The 14162-nt window shown below is 44.0% G+C and overlaps 1 protein-coding gene across 1 annotated transcript in view; it reads right to left on the bottom strand.

Annotated features, from left to right (window-relative positions):
• The window catches only part of TMC2 (transmembrane channel like 2), a gene marked incomplete at both ends in the record, with an annotated part of 63794 nt that overhangs the window by 36342 nt on the left and 13290 nt on the right, over positions 1-14162 (bottom strand). Inside the window, 3 exon segments of the mRNA XM_081033257.1 lie at positions 2249-2355; positions 2693-2774; positions 5814-5904. Coding sequence (XP_080889383.1) covers positions 2249-2355; positions 2693-2774; positions 5814-5904 — 280 coding nt within the window.

Raw genomic sequence — 14162 nt, 5'->3', positions numbered from 1 at the left:
GTTGCATAACATTTGAGGATGTCAATATTCTTATTCCCAGACCCTCTGATTCATCAGTTAGCCTTAAGATGTCCATGAGCCCTGGGGATATCTGTTCATTAGGCTTATGCTGAAAACCCTTGGGCCCTGAAGTTATTCGTGTCTTTGACCAACAGGGCAATTTTCAGTGAGTTTAGATGTGTGTGATTCCCATGTGGCCAATTTCCCATTATCCTAACTCGGAAGACATCTTGGGACACTGACATCCTCAACTGCTGTTATCCAACCTGTCATCAAGTCTTGTCTGTTCTGCTTCTCTCTAATTCTTCTCTTTTAATCCATTCCCATTGGTAATACCCTGATCTGGGATTGAGCTATTGTATTAGGCTCTTAACTTGTCTTTGCCTCTCTTACCATGTTTCCCCAAAAATAAGACTTAGCCGGACAATCAGCTCTAATGCATCTTTTGGAGCAAAAATTAATATAAGACCCAGTCTTATGTTATATAAGTCTCATAGTAAAATAAGACCCAGTTCTTATATTAATTTGATTGTCTGGCTAGGTCTTATTTTCAGGGAAACATGATAGTTGTCCCTCCTCTCTACCCAGGGCTCCTCATTCCAGCCAGCCCCACCCCTCTCTCCTTTCCCCCACCCTACTCCCACATCACTTTCCCAATCATCATCCAATCAAGTGAAGGTACTCTTGCTTAGACAGTTTCAGTCTTGGCTGCTTCGTTGGAATACACCAATCACTAGATTTTCATTGTCCCAAACAAATGTCCCCCTTGATATGAAGTATTTATAAATTATACCAACTTATATAAATTACATAAAATGTAATGTTTCCTTTAAGAAAACAAAAACAAAACTCAGTGTCCTTAAAATTATTCAACTTCCCCAAAAGATTGCCTTTCTGAACAAAATTCCAGCCATGTCTCAAAGGCCTGCATTTTAATGTGCTCTCTTCTCATGGAAATAAATCCATTTGGAATAAAAACTCCCAGGTAGAAAGCAAAGGATTTGTAAAAGTAAATTTCCTCAGTGGCTACTGGGAAAACTGACACTTCCTTGGCTATGGGTGGGGGGAAGAAGTGCTACTTCTAGTTAGCTTCTGACAATATTTTCCCCTTGGGGAGAACCAGGCTTAGTGTAAGTGCATTTGTGCACACTTGCTGGAAGATTTAAAATCCTTACATCTAAGTTAGAGAGTGATAATGACTTAAGAGTAGACATAGGACTAAGTGGAATCATAACCCTGGATTTCCAGGTGTGTATATAAAGGAGTATAAAGACTAGTTAATGACACATTTGTAAGTCCACTTGTTAAGTACTGTAGAAAAGAATTCAATGGCTTTATAAATAATGTAATACTTCTTTGCCATCAAATGTTACTATAATACACCATCAACCTCTTCCAACTAATCTAATTTAATTCACATTACATGGAAGCCTTTTAATTTCCTGAGAGACAGACATGCAGAAACGTTTCCCAAGGATGTGACTATGGTTAGATGGACTCCAATATGCTCATGGAACTGTTTAAAATAAAATAGGAATGAGTAAACTATCACAGAACCAATGTATAAACCTAGAAGGAAGAAAATACCAAATATAGACTATTGTTTCCAGGAAAGCTTTTGCAGTAAATCCACTTGTGTACCCAGACCCAGCACGAAGCATCTGAGCCAGGACGATAGCAATTTGTGTGCTCAGTGCTTAATGAACCAGCGGTGTCCTTGGAAAGATCCCAGGCCAGTACTCTGGAGACCCGGAATCTCATTCACCACAAATTTACTGTATAACTTGGCACAAGTCGCTTATTCCGTTTTTATCTCTCAATTGCTCATTTATAGGTAAGGATCTATCTTATATATCTATACCTATATCCAGAATAGGATTATTTTGAAAGAATAGTGAGGAGCGCTATTCAAATGCAATGGTTTTTGGTAATAAATTATGATACAATGAATTCTACTCCTACCTTTTTTTCAGGGTAAAAGGAAAAAAAAACCAACTCACTGAGATATTAATTCTCCACTGATCTTAAAGTCAAATAAGAGGTAGAATAATGTAGGGTCCACCTCTTAATTCACAAATATTTTGTTTCCATATTTTTGTACTGAGATATCTGAATAATTGATGTGAGTATAGAATTTAAAAATGAATGACTGACATTTTTGTAAAACAGAAAGTATTTAATATAAATGAAGATGGTGGTAATGATAAGCCTTAACACTATTCAAAGATACAGGAAGTTCTTTTCTTACCTCTGGGATTATGACTAGACCAAATATTAAGCCGAAAAGGACAAGGTTAACTCCATACATCCATCGGAGAAAGATGAAATACGATGCCACTGAAGAACCAAAGTGACCTAGAGAAGAAAAGAAGGAAGTTAATGCTACCGAGCATTTTACGTGTGTGATGGATCCGGTTTTCACATCGGTCTGTGCAGTGGACATCCTGATCTCCATTTTCTTTTTCCAGATAAATAACCTGAGGCTCTATTGGCTGAGCTGATTTGCCCAAGCTCCCACAATCAGAAAGTGAAGAAGCACAATTTAAATCTTTGCCTAACTAGTCCAAAGCTCATTCTTTTTTCTAATACAACAGGACCTACAAAATAATCTAATCAGAGGGTCAAGAGCATAATCCCAGCCCTTGGAAAACTTCAGTAAACCAACTAAAAATAGTGGCACCAAAATACTCACTTTCAATGTCCTTGATCTTCATTTCCCAGGGAATACATTGATTCTTGAAATTATCAAAGTCTCTCTTAAACTTGATCCATTTCTGAAATTAAACAGGTAATACTCTCAGTTCATTAACATGCTGCCTTGGGGCCGGGAGGGGCATGTTGGAGGTGCATGCTGACGATGTGTCAACATGAGGTCTACATGTGGTGAAGCTGCCATCTTGGAGTTGTTGAGCCCAGGATGTTAAAAGGTGGATGGTTAAATCTTCACTTTCTAAAGTCAGGTGTGGAGTGAGAGAGAAACCAGGGCAACACAATACCTTGTAGTTATCTACAGTTTTGATAAAATTTCAGGTTGATACAGTTTTGATAAAATTTTGTATATGAACTTAGAAATTCTGTGTATAATTTCTGGTTTGAGAGATCAAATTGGGTTAGCAAGGTCTGATACAACTTCCTTTACTGTAAAACAAACATTCAAGGAAAAAAGAAATCTCACAATTCTCACAGCATGTTTGGCAGATAGCCAAGTGCTTAAATCTGAAAGTTGTTACTAAGTTATGACACTTGTGGAACTGATAGAGGCCTCAGTCCATGGCTTCCCATTTTTCTCCTGGTGAAACAGAAGCCAGGTTTTATTCTGAAACGAGTTGGAAGGCTTCATGTCCCTTTCCACAGTCTGTTCCCAGCTCTAAGATTCCGAGTTGGTGCCAATCAGAAACCTGAGTGGCTGCCTGTCTGCTGGCTGGGTGAAATTTTGTCCACTCTTCAAGGGGCTGCTCTCCAGCAATTCCATCCCCTGGAAATAAATCCATTTGGAATTTTAAAAACTCACAGAAAACAGCAAATTGGCAGTATGGAGAAGATCCTAAGAGCAGTTTCTATTACAAAAGTCTCCTAATAACTTGTTCCTGAAGGACATAAGATTGTTCCTTATAAATTCACTAAAGGACAAAAGGGAAAATTTATCTGAAGGAATACGACAGGCTTCCAGACCCGAGGGCTTTGACCACATCCTGATTGGGTGATTACTGTATAAGGAGGGAAACCACCTGTCAGAAGAAGGAGATGGTCACAGGTGCAAAGGAGAAGAAGGACCCATAAGCAAAAGACTGGTTGATAATAATGGCAAAGATATCCCTAAGCAAGGAAGGGAGGGAGGTGGGGGACAGTGGGGTGGCAGCCATTGGGTACTCTGGTCCCATTGCTTCATCTACTTTTCTTAGTTCTGATTTTGTGCTCAAAATCATCTTTGGCTTATTTGGCTTCCTATGTAGGTCTGTCTGTAAGGAAAACATTTGCCCATCACCTGTGCTCTGAGTATTTTGGTTTCTATGGCAGTGATTTTTCATTGCAAATTAATAGATTGGAATTGGGACTATGGTTTAGCTTCCCCTTATAACTAATTCTCCTAAAAATAAAAGGCACTACTGATGTGGACTTCCGTTTTCCGGTTCTTGCATCAGTTCTGTATCTCCTTGTAAATTAATGATCCGGCATCTGGTTTTATATATCAGTCTCATTAGCTTTTATTAATGTGAGTCCTTCCTGGAGAGATGGATCTCCTGTCAGGATGCTGATAAAATCAGTACAAAATATAAGCTTGCAAGGTGGAGGGCCAACAGGGGTAAGGAACATTGCCAAGTGAGGCCTATGAGACCCAGCCTGGCAATTAATCACTTGGCAGCCATCTGACAGTTCCTAAAGGCTGTGGGCATTTGGGCCTGAAAAGTGATGCCATGGAGGTGGGGCAGAGGCAGAAGGAAGTCTGGGAGAAGTTCTGCGTGGAAGCACTTATTCTTTATTGGTTTAGAGAATCAGAAAACTGGGCTGGGAGAAGACTGGAGAAGACCCCCACACACTTCCTCAGGCTGTGTGCGATGGTAGCTGCTGCCCCAGGACTGGGTTATTAATTGTGCATGTTGTCTTGCTCTCCAGCTACATAGAGGAAAAAAGATTTCAAATAGTGGTTGAATAAGACACAGGCAAGCTATACATCCTGTGTGTGGATGAAATCCGGATATGAATGATGGAAAACAACCAGTGAGGCCTGAGAAATAATACGGCAGAACAAGGAAAACGGGACACCACTCTGAAATTTTTGAAAAGTATTTCCTCTGGGATACATAAATAAAATTTGAGTAATGGTTTTGTGTTCTGAATTAGATACAAGAAATATGGCTTCTAGAGTAAAGGATAAAAATTTGAGATTTAGAATCTGAAGTGTGGAAGGATTACAAAGTAGCTAGCTAAAAGTTCAGTAATAGAATGAAAATAAACATTATACTATAATTGAGACAGAAGATAATTGATTAAATGATATTGAGAATAAACCTGAGAAATGTCTGAGCAGGGAGAGAGAGAGAGAGAGAAGAATTAATAACAATGAGGAAAGGTAAATAGAGGGCAGACATCCTTTTCCTAAAGAATAAGTTAGAAATATTTGAATAGAAACATGATTGAACAAAATCATTTATCAAAGATATTTGAAGAGCACACTTCTCCGCTGGGAAAAAAGATCTGAGTGTGCAGTTGTTAACTGGTAAATAGTTCCTTGATAAAATTAATAAAATGACTCATAGTTAGTTGTGAGGCAATTAAAACTGAAAAAGAAAAAAAAATAATATTAGGAATAAGAAACATTCAAACCAAATACATAAAGTAATTACAAAACTTATGGGACCACCCTCTGCAACTTTCTAGTAATACATATGAAAATCTTAATGAAATGATCAAGTTTGGGGAAAAATATGAAATATCAAAATGGCCCCAAGAACAAGTTAAAACTCAAATACACCACTAACCAGGGACTACATGAAAAATGATCCAGTATTCTATAAAAATAAATGATTCATCAAACAATATTTAGGGTTTGGAAAAGAAGATCCCAGTGGTTCTAACATCATTAATTTTGAGAGTTTAGTTCTTCACTGGAGAGGAAACAAGGGTCAAATGTATCGAAACCCTCACATGTAAAGGAATTGACAGGATACAGTTGGTTACCATTCCTGGATGAATTGGAATGGTCAACTGGACCTCTCGCTCAGGATTCTGGGGGAGCTGGACACAAATGGTGAGGCTGGGAGGTGCCTGTGATGGTCACCCAGATTCCACACTTTGCAGCCTCTGCACCCCACCTTAGTCATCTGCATCCTATAGGCGTAGAGTCGCTTGCCTTTTCCTTTTCCCAAGGCTCCTTCATATTTCTCCACAAACTCTTGGGCCTCCCTGGTTACAGAAAAAAAAGGGGGGGGGCAGGGGCAGGAATTCAATTAACACCCAACCAAACGAAATCTGAACCATGAGGCTATCTATGTGGCTAGAAAGCCTTTTATACTCCAAGTTGAGTATAATATCATTCCCATGAAGGAAGGGCATTTTGTCTGCTTTGTTCCTGAATTTCCCCAAGGCAAGTGTAGTGCTTGCTACAGGGTAGGTACCTGCAGGCGGAATTTTGGCCCCCGATGACATTCGCCCCCTGGTGGTACACTCGTGAATGGCAAACGGGACGTGGCAAACGCTGACTTTAAAATAGGGAGATTATTTTGGATTATCTGGAAGGGCCCAGTGTAATCACATGATCCTTTAAAAAGAGAAGAGGAAGGCAGAAGGGTCAGAGAGAGATGTGGCAGAGTGGAAAATCAGGGAAGTTAGAAGCAGGAGAATTCTTGACCCTCTATTGCTCGGAAGAATTCTTGACCCTCTATCCCTCTGGAAGAGGACTCATGGAAAATAAGAGAAGGAAACGAATTCTGCCAAACATCACTGAATTTGGAAAGGAACCCAGAGCCCCAGATGGGAACGGGAGCCTGCCGATACCTTGATTTTAGTCCAGTGAGACCCTGAGCAGAGAATCCAGCCACACGATGCTGGACTTTGAGAGACAGAGCTATGAGCTAACAAGTGAGTGTGGTCTTAACCTGTTAAGCTTGTGGTAATTTGTTACAGCAGCAGTAGAAAATGAATACAACATTCAGTAGATATTTGTAGATTGCATGAATGTTGAATCAGTGAGTGAACATCCAAAGAAGGTTGGTGTCGGAAGCCATAGAAATCCCCAGGCCTTGCCTAGGCAGAACTTCCTGGTCACAAAACCCAAAGCCCGCGCGCGCCAAACCCAGAGCCCGCGCGCGCCAAACCCAGAGCCTGCCCATTTCCTTGTACCTCATATGGCATCGCCCTGTCCTAGCCTATCAGCCCGCGACAAGTACCTCGCCACCCTATGACATAGCATATCCCACCCCCATCTGACATAGCTATATATATAACCCGCCATCGTAATAAAATTTTGAGGCTTGATCAGATCCCTGTCTTGCCTCCATTCTTCGCGTCTCCTGTCTCCCCTTTTTTTCATCCTCAACAGGTTTCTTCCCCTCGTCCCACGTTGCATTGTCCTGCCGGTCGGGACATTTTGGCGCCCAACGTGGGGCCCGAGGTACGAAGATTCTATGAGGACACCTACTCTGGAAACCGCCGCGGCCCCCCCCTCCCTGAGCCTCCACGGGCTGGCTTCTTTCGAGCCCACGCAGTTTTCACTCGTGGGACAAGACTCGAGGGCCTCCCCGGCGCGAGTGTGGCTTGTTTCGAGCCCGTAAGGGACAAGACTCGACAGCCCCCTCGGCAGTAAAAAGGCTCGTTTGGAGTTCACGAGGTATTCACCCGTAAGAAAAGACTCCAAGTTTGCCCGACGTTGGAGTAGCCGCCCAGCGAAGGACGAGAGATTGGTGAGTAGGTGATTGACATGGGACAGGAGTTGAGTTCACATGAACTCTTCCTTAAGGGTATTAAGGAATCTCTCAAGATGCGGAGAGTTAAGGCTAGAAAAAAAGATTTACGTGAGTTTTTCAGTTTTGTCTCTGATATCTGCCCCTGGTTCCCCCAAGAAGGAACGATTGATCAAAAATATTGGAAGAGAGTTGGAGACTGTTTTAATGATTACTATCGGGTTTTTGGACCCAACAAGGTCCCTGTATCGGCATTCTCATATTGGAATCTGATTAATGATATCCTAAAAATACATTCCTCAGACCCAGATGTTAGAGAGATCTTACAGACAGGGGAAACAGTCCTAAAAGAGAGTTCCCGCCCCCCTTCTGTCTGCCAATCTGTTTCAATAGACATGCCAGAGGAACCTAAAAAACAAGCTGATAATCAGGAAGCCTCTGCCTTAGAGAATCACCCATTAAAAGACCCCCCTAAAATCTACCCTTCCCTTTTGGCCTTTAATAATCAGGACCAGCTCTCCCCAAGAGACCAGATAGATTTAGAGGAACAAGCTGCCCGCTATAATAAAAAAGAAGATCCCTGGGGCCTCGCCGCGCCAACCTTGCGCGCCCCTTCACAAAAAATACATACCCCTCCCCCTTATGTCCCCCCTCAGGAACTCCCAACATTCTATAACCCAGTCTTAAACCCAAACCCACCCCTATTCCCTCAAGACACCCTAGTTCAAAACACCCCATCCTTAACCGATCCCATTAGGCAGGCAAAAATATCTTTAACCCAAGAAATTTCTTCTCTTAGAGAGACACTCCAACAAAAACGCGAACATATGCAACTCCTAAAGGAGCTGCATGCCCTTGAAAAAGAACTTAAAACCTTAATGCCTAACCAAAACCCTGAAAAACCTCAAAAAGGCCCAATACTTAATAAAAAGACCCTAATGACCTTTCCAGTTACCCGCAGCCAAAACCGTGGCCCACCCTCTCAAGAGGATACAATGGAAGAGACTGACAATGAACCCCCCGACTCTCATAATCCCCCCTCGGCCGATGAGGCCTCTGACACAGAAGACCCAGAAGATAACACTCCCAACTCCAATGATCCCACTGGCCAAAAATATCACCGGCTAGGCATCAAACATATTAAAGATTTAAAAGGTGCAGTAAGCTCTTATGGCCCGACAGCGCCCTACACCTTGGCAATTCTTGAAGGTCTCAGTGACCGTTGGCTCACACCCAATGATTGGTTTAAATTAGCTCGTGCCACCCTTTCTGGGGGGGACCACGTCCTCTGGCACACAGAGTTTAAAGAAAACTGCCGAGAGATAGCACAGCGCAATAGTGAAAATAGAACAACAAGATCATGGACTCGGGATAAATTACTAGGAGAAAAACCCTATCATACCAATGAAATCCAGGCAACTTTTCCCCCGGGGCTGTTAGCTCAAATTCAGAACGCTGGTCTCAAGGCGTGGCGCCGCCTACCCCCAAAAGGCTCCGCTACCACCTCCCTGGCAAAGATTCGTCAGGGCCCCGAGGAGCCATATTGTGAGTTTATCAGCAGACTCACCGACGCCGCCGAACGGTTGGTCGGAGAAGGCGAGAACGACAGCGCCTTTGTTAAACATTTAGCCTATGAAAATGCTAACCCCACTTGCCAGGCAACCATTCGCCCCCACCGTGGAGGCAACCTTGCTGACTACATTAAACTATGCTCAGGGGTTGGAGCCTCCCATACCTTGGGACTCGCTATCGGAGCCGCCCTCCGAGACTTTGCCTCAAACAAGCCTCCTAATCAACAATCTAGGTTATGTTTCTCCTGTAAACAACCTGGACACTTTAGTCGAGATTGCCCAATAAAAAATAGAGGTCCACAACCCCAAAATTCATCACAGCCCCCACCGACACCCTCCAGACCAATGCCTTCCACCGTGTGCCCAAGATGTCGACGGGGCAAACATTGGGCCTCTGATTGTTATTCTAAAACAGATATTGAAGGTATCCCCCTTTCCAGGAAACCGGGAAACCCCAGTCGGGGCCAGCCCCTGGCCCCTCCATCGGGACACAACCTAGGGGCTGTCAGGTTTGTTCCCCAACAACCAAGTCCTCAGATCCTCCCAGCTCAAGTGTCGGTTCCCTCACAATGGACCTGTACCAATAAGCCCCACATTATTCCCCCCATTGCAGGACTACCACCGCCCTGCCCCAGCGAATGCAGCTATTTTGATCAAATGCATTCTTCCTGCTACACAACCACCCAAATTTGTACTGGCTCAGACAACCAAACTTATCTCACAGCCATGTTATTGAGACGTAGGTCCGCCACATTCGGAGGCGATTGGGACTCCACCTCCCTCTCTGACAATAACAAATATAGTCAGGCGGGCTGCAGTGGTACAGTTGGAAATAAAGTCTGTTGGCCAACTAAAATGCCTGTCCACATTTCAGATGGCGGAGGGCCAAATGACATATTAAAAGAGACTCTTGTCACTGAGCACATTCAAAAAATACTCCACCACCTATTCCCCCCTTTAACTTACCACCCCTTGGCTCTCCCAAAATCCCGGGATATGGATTTAGACACACAAACCAACAACATTCTCGAATCCACCTTCTGGGCCTTAAATCATTCCAACCCTTCTCTTGCCCAGGACTGCTGGCTTTGCATGACTATGGGAACTCCCATACCTACTGCAATCCCCTCCAATATCACAGTAAACACACAAATCTCTAACTGTTCCCGTCTCTCCCTTCCTCTTAGAGTTCAACCTGTAGGATTTAATACCTCCCCCTGCTATCAGGGACGATTTCAAAACAACACTTTTGATGTAGATCTAGGGTTTGTCACTTTTACTAACTGTTCTGACATCATTCAAGTTAACGGAACCTTGTGTTCTAGCCCTGGACAAGTTTTCATATGTGGGAACAGCCTCGCTTACACCACGTTACCCACCAACTGGACTGGACTTTGTGTCTCAGCTAGTCTCCTCCCTGATATCTCTATTATCCCAGGAGACACACCTGTCCCTCTCCCCAGCCTAGAATTTGCCACCGGGCGCCACAAGCGTGCTATTACAGCCATTCCCTTACTCGTAGGGCTAGGAATTACTGCTGGAATAGCCTCGGGTACCGCGGGAGTAGGTGTTGCAGTCCAGTCCTACAATAAACTATCACGCCAGCTGATAGATGATGTCCAAACACTTTCTGGGACCATCAATGATCTCCAAGATCAGATTGACTCTTTAGCTGAAGTAGTCTTACAAAACCGTCGAGGCCTAGATCTTCTCACTGCAGAACAGGGAGGTATCTGCTTAGCTTTACAGGAACGCTGCTGCTTCTATGCTAACAAGTCTGGGATCGTCCGAGACAAGATCAAAAAACTACAAGAGGACCTAGTAAAAAGACGCAAAGAACTCTTCGAAAACCCACTCTGGACGGGTCTCAACGGACTTCTCCCCTACCTGCTCCCCACCCTTGGCCCCCTCCTATGCATCCTTCTCTTAATAGCCTTCGGGCCATGGGCTTTTAGGCGCATTACTGACCTCATTAAAAACCAAATCGATGCTGTTTTGGCCAAACCAAACCAAATCCATTATCAGCGGCTAGCAACAGGGGACGGCCTCGAAGAAGGCTATCTTGGCTTCCTCCCCACGGGGACGACATAATACTAAGGGTATGTCTACTCCCCCCACGAGTTGGGGAGGGGTATGGGCACCGAGGTGAGTGCAAAGCAAAGCATTTGCAAGGAAAGGGCTCGACTCACAACGGTCGGCTCCCTTTAACTTTCCTGAGAACATACCTGGTTTGCATAGAGGTTGGTATCAAAAAATCTCTACCTCTCCTCCACAAAAGATACCCAAAACCATCCAATAACGAGCTCTGCTCGTTGGAGGAACCAGGCCTCTGTCCCCTCACTCGGTCAAGGCCCACCTCCTTAAAACAAACAAAAAGGGAGGAGATGTCGGAAGCCATAGAAATCCCCAGGCCTTGCCTAGGCAGAACTTCCTGGTCACAAAACCCAAAGCCCGCGCGCGCCAAACCCAGAGCCCGCGCGCGCCAAACCCAGAGCCTGCCCATTTCCTTGTACCTCATATGGCATCGCCCTGTCCTAGCCTATCAGCCCGCGACAAGTACCTCGCCACCCTATGACATAGCATATCCCACCCCCATCTGACATAGCTATATATATAACCCGCCATCGTAATAAAATTTTGAGGCTTGATCAGATCCCTGTCTTGCCTCCATTCTTCGCGTCTCCTGTCTCCCCTTTTTTTCATCCTCAACAGGTTTCTTCCCCTCGTCCCACGTTGCATTGTCCTGCCGGTCGGGACAGGTTGGGTGAGAATTACATGAATCAATTAAATATACTCAGGCGGAGTGGCGGAGCTGGTAAGGACGGGCTCCTGAGGACCTACTGTTAACTATTCAGGAACTTGGCTGACCAGTTGTTGAATTGATGGTAGCTTGAAATTGGCCATGGCGGGAGCATTTAGACCATGGAAATCGCAAATGTTACAAAGCAGGACTCCCCCATCTCATCCCCCAGAGGACCAATTTATCAGCACCCATGGGATAGACCCAAACAAGTGGATGAAGAATGAAGACCATCTCAGGGTAGATGGAAGGGGCGTGGTATTGCTGTGTCTCACTGTCATTGCTACCGCCCCCACTGCTCGCTACACAATACCTACACCACCTCCAAAGTATAAGTGCGGGCTGTGGAATGTGTCAAAGTCACATTCTAACCTGGGGTCAATCCAGGGGCTGGCTTTATTAGGATGTCTCAATACCCTGTTTCCCCGAAAATAAGACTTAGCCAGACAATTAGCTCTAATGCGTCTTTTGGAGCAAAAATCAATATAAGACCCGATGTTATGTTATGTTACGTTACGTTATGTTATATAGGACCCGGTTTTATATTATAGTAAAATAAGACCGGGTCTTATATTAATTTTTGCTCCAAAAGATGCATTAGAGCTAATTGTCCGGCTAGGTCTTATTTTCGGGAAACATGGTGTTGTGAGGCCGACTGTCTAGGTCCTGAGCCCAGGGTTAAAACTGGGCTGCATGGGATTAAGGCGTCCTAATGGGATCAGCTCCCTGTTCCCCATCTAGGCAGGATATGTCCTGGCAGTGACTACCAACGAGACATCAAAGAATGTTTTCATGAAACTCATACTTTTGTCCTCTTTCTGTATTTTATGAGTGGGCAGGGACTTGTAATCACGTGGAGTTTGTGAGTTTACATGTGCCAGCTTTTAAGATTTGGGGACTTCAGATGAGAATTCTGAAAAGTAAGGCTGCTCGGGTGCCTGAGCTGCAAATAAATGCTTCACTTCTCAACGCCCAGACTCTGGGTCCAGACCCCCCAGAGCCCTCAGGAGAAGAGAGGGCCCTGCCCAGCAATGGGTACAAACTCCAAGGACCATTCACTATGAAGAGACCACCCGGTTGAAGAATTTCGATGGACACAGCACACTGTTTTGGATCCAGTGAAGGCATATAAATAACAACTATTAACCTTTTTATATCAAAGTCCTTTAAACATGCTACCTGTGATCTACACTTTCATGTCATTCCGTACCAGAGATAGTATTTGGTTTATGGAAACACTGGGTCCTGCCCTTCCCAATTGTTGCAAATCTTACTTCTGTAAGGTGTTTCTGTCCCCTGCTTGTCAGAAGTGTCCTTTCAAACTAAGGACAAAAGCCAAATTTGAGAAATTTTCGGTCATTATTTCTTTGAAGACTTTCAGTGCACCCTCTTTACTTTCTGGGACTCCCTTTTCCTCCTTCACATCCAGGGCAAGCAATTTGGAGAAGACACTAATGTTAGGTCATCTATTATAGCTTCACAGGTCCCTGAGGCTCTGTTCCCTTTTCCCCCCAGACTATCTTCTCTCTATTGTTCAGATCGGGTAATTTCTCTTGTTCTACCTTCAACTTCACTGTTTCTTTATGCTGTTCTCTCCATTCTGCTGTTGAGCCCATTCACTGAGTTTTTAAAATTTTCAGTTATTGTATATTTTTTACTTCTCAAGTTTCTAGTTGTTCTTCTTTATATCTTCTTTTCTTAGACTTTTTACTTTTTTCATTTGTGTCACGATTTCCTACTTGCTTAGTGAAGCATTTTTTTAATGACGGTTTCTTTAAAATCTTTGTAGATAGATCTGTCATGTCTGTCAGATAATTCTGACATTTATTTCATCTTGGTGTTGGCATCTGTTGATTATCTTTTTTATTTTTCAGGTTGAGATCTTCCTGGTTTTTGGTATGATGAGTCATTTTCGAAGGAAGCCTGGACATTTGGGATATTATGCTATGAGACTCTGGATCTTATTTGAATCCTGTGTTTTAACAGGCGTCTTCTGCCACTGCTCCAGTGGGTGAAAGGGGATGCTGCCTGGTTACTTCTAGGTGGAAATCCAGGTTCCTCACTTGGCCTCCTTTGACACCCAGGGCTGGGCAGGAGCTCCTTGTTACTCCTGAGCAGGAATGGGAGTTCAGGCTTACTGCCAGGTTTCCACTCACATCACCCTAACTAGGAGGGACACCTTGCCAGCTGGTAGTGAAAGTCCAGACTCTGCACATGGCCGCCCCTGATACCACGGGGAGAGAGAGGGCTTATTACTGCCTCGTGGGGATGAAAATCCCTGCTTTCCACTCAATCTTCTCTGACTCAACCCTGGTGGGGGTGTTGGGAGCACTATGTTATAACCTGGCAAAGGAAAATAATCTAGGCTTCTCCACTTGGCTTTTTCTGCTG

Source organism: Rhinolophus hipposideros (assembly GCF_964194185.1).
Source record: "Rhinolophus hipposideros genome assembly, chromosome: 22".
NCBI lineage: Eukaryota > Metazoa > Chordata > Mammalia > Chiroptera > Rhinolophidae > Rhinolophus > Rhinolophus hipposideros.
This window is presented reverse-complemented; position numbering and strand designations above follow the sequence as displayed.